The sequence below is a fragment of the Lissotriton helveticus genome, chromosome 6 (assembly GCF_964261635.1).
Source record: "Lissotriton helveticus chromosome 6, aLisHel1.1, whole genome shotgun sequence".
NCBI lineage: Eukaryota > Metazoa > Chordata > Amphibia > Caudata > Salamandridae > Lissotriton > Lissotriton helveticus.
The window spans coordinates 60,995,379-61,006,134 of NC_136067.1; the positions used below are offsets into that span (position 1 = coordinate 60,995,379).

At 54.2% G+C, this 10,756-nt stretch overlaps 1 protein-coding gene across 1 annotated transcript; it reads right to left on the reverse strand.

Moving 5' to 3' along the window:
- Window positions 1–4,886: 4,886 nt before the first annotated feature.
- LOC144762188 (uncharacterized) lies at window positions 4,887–9,351 on the reverse strand. Its single transcript, XM_078647344.1, has 2 exons — window positions 9,060–9,351; window positions 4,887–5,518 (listed from the first exon to the last, which is right to left on the reverse strand). Exons 1-2 carry the CDS (start codon window positions 9,349–9,351, stop codon window positions 4,905–4,907), a joined length of 906 nt encoding a protein of 301 aa, XP_078503470.1. The 3' UTR covers window positions 4,887–4,904.
- Between the last annotated feature and the right edge of the window lie 1,405 nt (window positions 9,352–10,756).

Here is a 10,756-nt window from a genome sequence, read left to right on the forward strand (position 1 = left end):
TGTACTGATTTTGCCAACCGCGAATCCACTTTGTACATATGGCACCAGGGGCCCAAAGTGATTTGCATACTGCACCGTAGCGAGCGAGCGCAGCGAGCGTGCCCGAACCCCAAAAGGGGGATTTGGGGGGATAACCCCCCCCAAGAAAATTTTGAAAAAAAAGAAGAAAAATCGTGCATTTTCAAGCAAATTTGAGAAAGCAGGAAGGTTAATAAAGCAATTGTGAAAGTGCAGTTATTACATTAATAGATGGCATAACATAGGTAGCTGCTTATTCAGTATAACCACAGAGCTTCATACATTCCGTCCTATTACGCTCAGGTGCTGAATTCAGACTATAAGCCTTTCATGAAAATCTCAGCTCTAAGAGTAGAAGTTGCACAGCAGTTGGGAAACAGACTTCACAAAGCATTGGGAACCACGCCTTACCTTTACCACGTTTCCATTAAAACGCATGTGACTTTATCACGCATGTCTTTCCACACAGATTATAGTGTTTAGGTGAAACAAAATTTACTTAATATGCCATTTGATCATTAAAATCTGTTTAGTCCCCAAATAGGAACAAAAACTAGAAAACTTTATAACCCATAGACTACAGGAACGCCTGCTGCTATTTCACTACTGGGACCACAAAAATAGGCTAGGTCTGCCAGACTGCCAACGCACCTCCATTTATAGGCCAACAACTGATTTTTCTATTTTTTGTTTTATATAGTGCAAACTAGAACTGAGCCATCGGGTATCAGAGCGCTTTACATGATCACCAGTTTCGTTACAGATGGACACATTTATTTTTGTTAGGCACGGGGAGATTAAATGATTTGCCCAGAATCACAGGATGTTGAGCGTTGTTGCCGAGACTCGAAACCGGTTCCCCAGCTTCGCGGTCAACTGCTCTGGCTGTAAGGCTACATCCTCTCCCCTCATTGTTAAACTCCAGGTGATTGCTTCCTCCTTCATGTAAGAATCTAGAAAGATATAAGGCCACAGTCAGATTCAAAATAATTAGGACAGTCTTGAACTTCTGAGCGTGGCCCTCTCACACGTGGACTCACCACAAAACCTTTCTGTCCCACTCTGATTTAGTAGACACCCGACTACCAGGCTCCTCTATAGCTCCCTCTTGCTGCTCCCCCTTTCTCATCCTTGAGATTGGCTTGCTCCCCCAACTCGTATTCCTCCGGTCCTCTGTCGACCCCTCCCTGTTTCTTTAAAATTGTTTTTGTTTATTTGTTTTTACTTTTCAGGAGGTCACCGAGCTGCAATTTGCTACCAGGCAACTTCTTTCCCTAAATTAACTTTCTCTCACCTTTATTTTTAGAATTTACCTCAACCTTAGAATCTGCTATCATGCAACTGTAAATGAAAATAAAGTGGATGCTGTTTCACGACATATGTGCGCACATACATACATCATCAGGGTTCAAAAGCAAGACCTGTTGGTTTTGCCATTGCATTTTGAATAAGTCTTCAGATAATAATTGTTTGATTCCCTCAAACGGTGGCTACTGTTAGAATAATCAATTCAATCCACATCTGATGTTCACTACTTCCAGCCCTTGAGGTGGTGTTGTTCCATTTTGCACAAAGTTACTAATTGACTCCAGGTCTTACACACAGGGAAACTGGAATTATGTAATTGTGCGACAGCAACGTTGTTCGCATAGTTCTAGATTTGCTGCATTTACCATATAGGCCCACAACCTAGATATTTTCCTGAAAAAACGATATATTAGCTCATTAGAGTTACTACATATGTGTGTTCGACTGCGTATAAATTGACAACGCAGCCCTTTCAATTTCCCACTTTCTCCCGTCCTGTAATGCTTGTTTTGAGTTAAGCATGTGACCCAGGAAGTAGTTTGGGAACAGACCACTAGGCTGTTATTATGTTTTTACTCTGGCGCATTCCACCTCCTTGGCATAAGTGGTTCTGGTACAATGCAGGCCTTCTTCGTTTGCTGTCAAGACTTCCCTTAAGACTCTCAAACAGCTTCACCAGCAGGTCCCAGCCTTCACATCTAGTACAACCAGCATGCTGATAAACCACTACATCCTGCCCTGGCAGGGTTTTTAACTCTCCACACCTTCTAAAATCAGACAGAACATTTGCTGCAGTATTTTCGCCATCATGGAAACCACCCACATCGATCACAATTATGCGATCAAAGGACACATATATTCAGTTAAGACTGTTCAATCCTCTTCTCTAATGGCCCGATGTCAAATGTTTTCCCCATTCTTTGTCGATGGAAACACGTGTTAGTATCTAGGGGCCAAAATTCCTTGTTACTGACAAATAGCAAGGCATGATTGCGTTCCAGAAGTCTAGGTCTTTGTTAGCACTCCCAGGCATCAAGCCACAAGTGAAAATGGCAATCGGTGGGGGACACAAGTATTTAAATTCCCTTTCACGAAGAAGAATTAGCAGGGAATTAAGTGCAGACATCATTTTTGCCAAAATTGTAAAAGAGAGCAATGAGTGAATCCAACATCAGAACTTGACAAACCAGCTCACCATAACAAGGACAAAACAGCACTAAAAGGCTTTTACACTTAATGCAACTAACAGCAAAAGATCACTAACAACTTTAACATAACCTTTCACGTGAAATGCTCATAAAGCAGTATGCTCATATACGGTGAGCTGAGCAAATGAACAGAAATCTGCACCACTCAAAGGCATTAACACTATAAAACTGCAAAATCAATATACAAGTTCGATTTCACGTTAAAAAAACACAGAAACGGTGCCTGGTGTGAAGCTGCTCCCCTCATTACACAGAGCAGTAGTGGCCAGAGCAGCCTCCGTGCACACTTCTTGTCACACGCAGCAGTGAAAGCATCGCACACATACACAGGACATTGGACAAGGCATTAGCAAGGCACACTTCCTAAGTTCCTCGCTTTTACGGAGCCGGTACATGTGCCGATTGCCGTATGTCAGGTGTGTGTTTATGTGCACAGATATGAGTCTCAGACACCCCTTCTATCAGGGCAGATCCATACTCACAGTGCCCCCGCACCCCCAGTACTCTGTGAGGTCGAGGATGGTTCATAGGGGCCAGACTGGCTGCCTCCCTGTGGGACGCAACAGATGCCTGGACCAGCTGCACATCTGGCCCGGCCTCCCTCCCCAGCTCCCGTTCGAGACATCACTGAAGCCGGCAGCCCATCCCTCACTCCCGGGGTCAGCAGAGAGTCTTGGGGACACAGAGGGGCCTTTGTTCGGGGTCTGCATGAAGCATCCCAGGTCCCAGGAATCCAGGAATGTGCTGTGCAACCTTTATCTCCTCATTGTGTGTGTGTGTGTGTGTGTGATGGTGTTTTGTGTTTTACTGTATGTAGCAGCATGTTTGTGTTGCGGCGCGGACCAGGTACAGACTCCAGTTCAAACTTGGCGCCATTATTATTCGGGCCTGGCTGCCCTGCAGTGCCGCGGACCTTAAGGGAGCACGGAGGGCATCTGCGCGAGAGTGAAGGTAGGCCTGTGCTGCAGTGTGCTTACAATGCCCGCCATCGGATGGGGGGCACGGAGGTCAATCAGTCCTAGGCCCCCTGGCCGGGCAAGATGTACGAATGAGAAGCCACTGCCAGCCCAGCTGACAGAGCACAAGGGTCACCTCAGGCCTAGGCTGCCCCTCCCTTCTGCTTGCGCTAATCCCATGGTGCATGAAAGTGAAAGGGAACCAAGACTGAAGTTCCCTGGTGACTGTGAGATCAGGCACGGTCCGGAGTAGCGCAGTGGCGCTGAAGAGAGTGGATGGATGTGCAGGCAGTGCATTGCGGTCTGTGTCACGTCACAGCGACAACATTGTGAATCCTCTGCAGCCCTCAATCCCACGCCCATGTTACTTACAGCAGGTGAATCGCGCAAATAACCACTCCACGCATCAGTTAGCGTAAAAGGCCATTTAGTAGGACAGGCATGACGTTCAACAATAAACATAACCTCGTTAACTTGAACAATCCCCCCAACATCCTGCCATTCACTCCATCATCCACTCACGTGTTCCACCAGCCACTCCCAATTCACACCATGACCTCTTTGCATCTCATTCACTTTCCCCTTTCACTTTCCAACTCCTCCGTCATCTCCATCCATCACACTCCCGTCTACCACTCCCCCCATCCTGCACCTGTAACCCCCTCCCTGAAAGGGTGATTCTGCCCGTCATGGACTTCCCACCCCTCCCAGTTCCCGTCAGCACCCCTATCCCGCCATCCTGTCCTAAACTGGCACGTTGCCTAACATGACAACTTCCACAAAAACGCCCACGGCACCCCTTTTTAATGTAGGGTGGGTGGGTGGTACAATTCACTTCTCTCCCTGAGGCACCGGGGACAGAAAGAGGAAGTCCTTCCCCTTCCTGTCCCCTTAAATCCGCCTCCTAACCCCTCCCACCCTTGACCTAAACCCCCTAACTACTTCCTGCCTGTCCTGCTATCGCGCGAACTCCCCGGGGAAAAGACTGGTCTGCCGACCTGCTTTCCCCCGGGGGCCGCATCGCGCAAATAACCACTCCACGCATCAGTTAGCGTAAAAGGCCATTTATTAGGACAGGCATGACGTTCAACAATAAACATAACCTCGTTAACTTGAACAATCCCCCCAACATCCTGCCATTCACTCCATCATCCACTCACGTGTTCCACCAGCCACTCCCAATTCACACCATGACCTCTTTGCATCTCATTCACTTTCCCCTTTCACTTTCCAACTCCTCCGTCATCTCCATCCATCACACTCCCGTCTACCACTCCCCCCATCCTGCACCTGTAACCCCCTCCCTGAAAGGGTGATTCTGCCCGTCATGGACTTCCCACCCCTCCAAGTTCCCGCCACCCAGGGAACCCCCGGAGGGCGGTTACCTGCCCCACCACACGTGCACCTTTCGAACTCATACTCTCGGGCACCAGATAGATTCATTCCACAAATGGCTAATCAAGTCGCGCAACTCCATTAGGTAGAAGGCATTCCCCATGTGAGAAAGGTGCACGCCGTCGTCCCGGAAAAGAAGTGGCTGCTCCAGCTGAAGCCCGACATGAGCCAGCACGTGGATCCCTTTATCTGCACAAAAGAGTCTCATAGCCCTGTTCAGTTTCCTGCGTGCCCGTTCGACTGCCGCAGGCTTGAGCGCACCCCTCCAGATCCGTCGTGGAACAAACTCGGTCCACACAATACAGGCGCCAGCCAGATTGCGTTTCATCGCATCCAAATCCCTCTGCATCAAATGCAAAAGTGACACCCCCGACTGCTTCACTAAGTCATTCTCCCCCAAATGGATGATGAGCATGTCCGGGCAGCCCAGCTGCGCCACTTTCTTTGTGAGCCATGGTAGCAATTCTCCCCAGCGCATTCCGCTCTTACCCCACCATTGAACTTCATGATGGCTGCTCCTCAGGCCCAGGTTACGGCCGTACACCCGCCTGGCAGCATACTTCTCCCCCCAGTGCACGAAAGAGTGCCCAACGACCCAGGTGACCGTCTTGGCCCCCGGCCCACGAACACAACCTACGAAGAGAAAGAGATTAGTACCTCAGCAGCACAAGAGAAACAACAACAAAAAACAGTGCAGCCGGCCAAGCAGCACGCCCCACCCTCTATTTACGCACATAGCGCTCGCAGCAACGCGACCTCCACCGACCAATCCTCCGGATCTCCTCCCATGACCAACCCAAACCCGCCGCAGCCGTGGCCGCCCCGATTCGAAACGAGTGCGTGCCAAAACGCGCCGGGTCCCTGCCCAACTTCCGCAAAGCCATCCGCAAAACCGCCAACAACTGAGAGGACGTCAATCGCTTTCGCGACACATGCACAAAAATCTCCCCTTCCAAGTTCCGTACTCGACCACAAAATGCCAACCACTCACGCACCGGGCACACACCCTCATACCCGCTCTCCGACAACCACACCCATTTGCCCCGACCCAACTGGTCTGTCTTTGACCGTCCCAACCATATACCCAAACGAACCCCATCCACACGCACGTCCGCAAACACTCGGCCCGGCGCCCCCCGCGACCCCAGCAACTCTGACACCCGAAATGCACCAAAAAACATCCAAATCATGCATAAACGAAAGAGCGCCACCTCTTCCCCGTCATAACAACAGAAATGCAACTCCCTCAAAACCTGCACCAATAAATCAAACGTGACCGCCTCCCGTGGCAATTCCCCCCCACCCATCTCCGCCCTCACCCGACCCCAACCTTTTAACATTCGGCTCAGCAGATCCGCCCTAGCCGGATCAAAACCCAAATACACCATGCTGTAGAAAGATACGCCCGCCAACTTGCCAGCAATCGTCGTCTGCGACAGCCCTTTATCCATGCAATCCAACACAAAGCGCACCACCCCCCGCTCACACTCTTCCTTGGACAATCGTCCCACTCCCAGCTCTCCCCCCACCAAGGACCCAAACTCAGCCCACGCCAACCTGTACGCCCGCCTAGTGGACCCCGCTATCGACCTCTCAACCAACCCAACCACTCTCACTCCCCCCAGGCCCAGATACCCTCCGGCACCTTGGTCTTGCAAGCTTCCGCTCCCGGCGCCAGCTCCCTGAAGCGCTGCCACTGCGAACGAGATAACGCATCCGCAATTTCGTTACTCACTCCAGGCACATGTTGCGCGCGGAACAGCACATTGTAACGCAGACACAGCAGCATGAAACTTCGCAGCAAGCGCAGCACCCGCAGGTCCCTTGCCTTTTGATTGTTCACCAAGTCCACCACAGTCATGTTGTCCACATGAAACAACACTGACCTGTTCCTGAACTCCGGGCCCCACACCAGCAAAGCAACCAACAAGGGGAAGAACTCCAAAAACGCAATGCTCCTGCCCTGCCGCAGCCAATGAGCCGGCCACTGCTCTGCACACCAGCGGCCGTCCCAGAAAATTCCGAAACCGGCAGCACCCGCCGCGTCAGAGTAGAGCTGAATCTGCCACACCATCCGGTCACGCGCAAAATCCAAGGACACACCATTGAAGTCCTCCAGGAAAACCAGCCACACTCGCAAGTCCGACCGGACCCCCAGCGTGATCCTGATCCTGTGATGCGGGAGGGCCGCCCCCGACATGGCCATGCCGAGCCGCCTGCAAAACGTCCTTCCTGCCCTCACCACCCGGCACGCAAAGGTCAACAACCCCAACAGTCGCTGCACAGACCTCAACTCCAGCTTCTGAACCTCGATCGCACTCCTCAAAGCCTCCTGCATCTCCCCCACCTTCCGTACCGGGAGCCGCGCCTGCCAAGCCACCGAATCCAACTCAATCCCGAGAAAAGTCAGGCAACAACTAGGCCCTTCAGTCTTCTCCGGTGCCAAAGGCACCCCAAAATCCTGTGCCAACAACTGAAACTGCCGCAAGGCCGCGCCACAAGCGCCAGAGTGACCCGCGCCCACAAACAGAAAGTCATCCAAATAGTGAGACACCAGCCGGTGTCCACTGCGGTCCACAAAGGCCCACTGCAAAAAGGAGCTGAAAGTCTCGAAAAGCGCGCAGGAAATCGCACAACCCATCGGGAGAACCATGTCCACGAAGATGGACCCGTCAAACTGCATACCCAACAGTGAAAAATCCGCGGGGTGAATGGGGAGGAGGCGAAAGGCCGACTTGATGTCACATTTGGCCAACTCCGCCCCCTTCCCACAGGACCTTACCAAGCCTATGGCATCATCCACCGACGCATACAGTACTCTTGAGTCCTCTTCAGCAATGAAATCATTCACCGACCCTCCCTCAGGCCAAGACAAGTGATGAATCAATCGAAACTCGCCAGGTTCTTTCTTGGGCACCACTCCAAGAGGTGAGACAATGAGATCCGACATCGGCCAATCCGCAAAAGGACCTGCAATCCTGCCCTCCGAAACCTCCTTCTCCAATTTACGAGCCACTACCTCCGGCAACTCCTTGGCTGACCGCAAGTTCTCAGCCCAACGTCTCTCCCTCGGCCCCTGATAACCAATCCGAAAACCTTCCATGAAGCCCCAGTATAAACGCAGCGCCGCTTCCTTATCAGGGTACCGGGAGAGCCATGGACCCATGGCCTCCAACCTAACCGGAGTATGGGCCCTTCGGCCCAGGCTGACCCCTACCCTTGGCAAGCTTCCACTGCTCTGACGGCGAAGCCAACGTGAGGCACTGTGTAACTGCATGCCGCCCCCCGCACTTTGAACACTCATGCTTGAACTTACAGGAGGGGCGGTTGCAGAAACCCTTATTAAAACCCCAACAGGCCCCCGAAGACACTGGCTTGTACTGTTGTCCTGCAGCCCCGGACCTCACTGCCTGGTTTCCCGAACCTCCTGAACTCCCTTGGCTACCCGCCCCAGACTGGGCGGGGCGCGACTGAAAAGACCGATAAGTCACCGGAAGACCGCTAGCCGTATGAGTGGAAGCCGCCGCCTGCGTCGAAGACATCCATTGAATCCAAAGCTCCTGGTCCACCTCCCCCCATGGCTTGTCCGGATTGACGCTGATCCTGGCCCTAAACTCCTCGTCGTAGCTCAGCCAAGCAAAACCCCCGAAATGCAGCTGCGCCTTCCTAATCACGTCCATATACTTGAACAGAGCAATCGCCCGGTCACCATGCTTCTCGCAATATATACTCGCGTAAATCAAGAAAGCCGACGTCCAATTCTCCATCGTAACCGGCACCCTCGGCCGCCTGGTCAACTCCCATTCCTCCTCCTTAGACCCTTCCTTCGCCTGAATCTCCCTATGTAGCAGTTTAAAAACATCCACATACTCATGCCTCCAAATTTTCCCTCTCGTTTTCTCTGACAGATGCGATCCCAGGGGCACGGCCAAACCCATATAAGGCAACTTCTTGGGGAGCTTCCCCACTCCATCATCTTTGCCCCCCAAATCCTCCACCTTGTCGGTTTGTGCACTGGCCGTCGTGACCTGCTTCCCCCCGGCAGCCGCCACCGGCTCCTCCCCAACATAGGCCCCCGTCCTCACAGACCCATCCCCCACCCCCACCGACCGGCAGGGTTTCTTCCTCCCTCCTTTCCCCCCATCAGTCCACGCGTTCCACCAAGAGCCCTCACCTGATAAGGTTGCAGGAGCGTCCGTCTCCCGTCGCCGTGCGTCCGCCGGCTTCATGGTCCCCTTGGTGGCCCGACTGGCGCCATCTCGTGCCTCATGGGAAACACCTACCGTGGCGGATGCCACCTTAGCCCTGTCCACACACTCCGACTCGCGCAACTCACCCTCTTCCAACTCATCCTCCTCATCCCCATAGTCCAACCACTCATCCTGAACATCCAGCGGCACCACTTCCGTCACCACTCTCTTGGCACCCTTCCCTTTCACACCAGGCATAAACTCGCATTCTAGCATCGATGGTGCCCGCTCCCTCGATGGAGGGCAGGCCGCCGCGGACCCCCCTGCTGCTTCGTCCCGGCGTTTGGAGGCCGTTTTGCGCCCCGCCGGCCCACCCCGGCCTCTGCCAGCTGACCCCGCTGGCTTGTCTCCCCCCCCCCCGAGCCGTATGCGCTCGGGGAGGCCCCGGTGCCAACAGGTCTCTGATCCGTCAAGGCAGTCCCTGAACCTTCCACCCAGACCCACTGCCCGCGCTGCCCGGGGGATCCCCTGCCTCCACCTCCAGACGCCCCCCTGCCACGCGCAGGCGCCAGGACCCCATCGCCCTTGAGCGCCCCACCCGCCTTCGCCTCACTGACCTCCTGCAAACGCTGCCACTCCTGCTCATACTCGGCAATGATGCGCCGCTGATCGCGGGCCCTCTCCTCCTCGGACATGTGCACCCACCTGTCATAGATGGACGACCGACCAGGCACCCCCAGGCCTCCCCCCCCGGGCACGGGTGCCGCAGCACCCTTTGCCCCAGTCTGCTGCTGCGCCTTCAACGGGCCTTTGCCCTTGGAACCCTGCTGTTTGACAACCCCCTTACGGCCCCCCGAAAGGTCGACCGGCTGATCCAGGACGGAGAACTCCTCCTCCCCCCCAGACTCCTCACCAGACAGCATGAGTGCGAAATCCTCACCAGCCGCCACCTCCCACTCACCCAGGTCCTCCCCCCCGCTACCCTCACTACTCTCATCGTACCCCACCAGCTGGCCCACACTCCCCGACCCCCCGGCACGGGACGCCAGCGGAGTCCCGTCCGCCCCGCCCGCCCCACCGGGAACCGCATCCTTGGCCTCGATCTTGGCCGGGAGGCTCAGACGCCGTCCCCCTTTCTTGGGTGCCTCCTGCTGTTTCTTGCCCTTAGATCTCCTAGGCGCGCCCCCCCGAGCCCCAGCGGGCTCGTCCAGGCATGCAGCGACAACCGCAGCCACCCCCGCCGACGCTGACCGGGGCGTGCGGGTCATTCCGACCCAAGCCTGTTCCAAGACACCGGGCTGGAGGAGGTCTGTCCTCCCCGCCCGGCCAAGCACGAGCAGGGCAGCCCTCACCGCCTCCGCATCAGGCGTTGCCATGCTTCAGCTATAGTCTACAGACCTTCCTCGAGATGAGTGAGGTTCGGCACCCTAAATTCCAGCCCGTCCGCGAGATGCGTGAGGTTTGGCACCCCGCGAGATGCGTGAGCTTTCGCCCCGCCGCGCACCGCACCGAGATAACAAGGGGTCACGCTCCGCAAATCAACTAAAATGGCAAGCCACCTAACTAAACTCAACTCAACCTGCCTAACACGTCGCTCTGGGGCACCAGAAGACGACCTAAGCAGTAACTCACACACCGCCTACCTAAGAGCTCCCTACAATTCACTTCTCTCCCTGAGGCA

What these genes read in the sequence shown, in the direction of transcription:
- LOC144762188 (XM_078647344.1), bottom strand. Translation starts at nt 9,351, where the DNA reads ATGCTAGAATGCGAGTTTATGCCTGGTGTGAAAGGGAAGGGTGCCAAG. An exon ending in CGCTCCTGCAACCTTATCAG is followed by an intron (nt 5,519 to 9,059) that starts GTGAGGGCTCTT and finishes TTCTCTTCGTAG; the next exon opens with GTTGTGTTCGTGGGCCGGGG.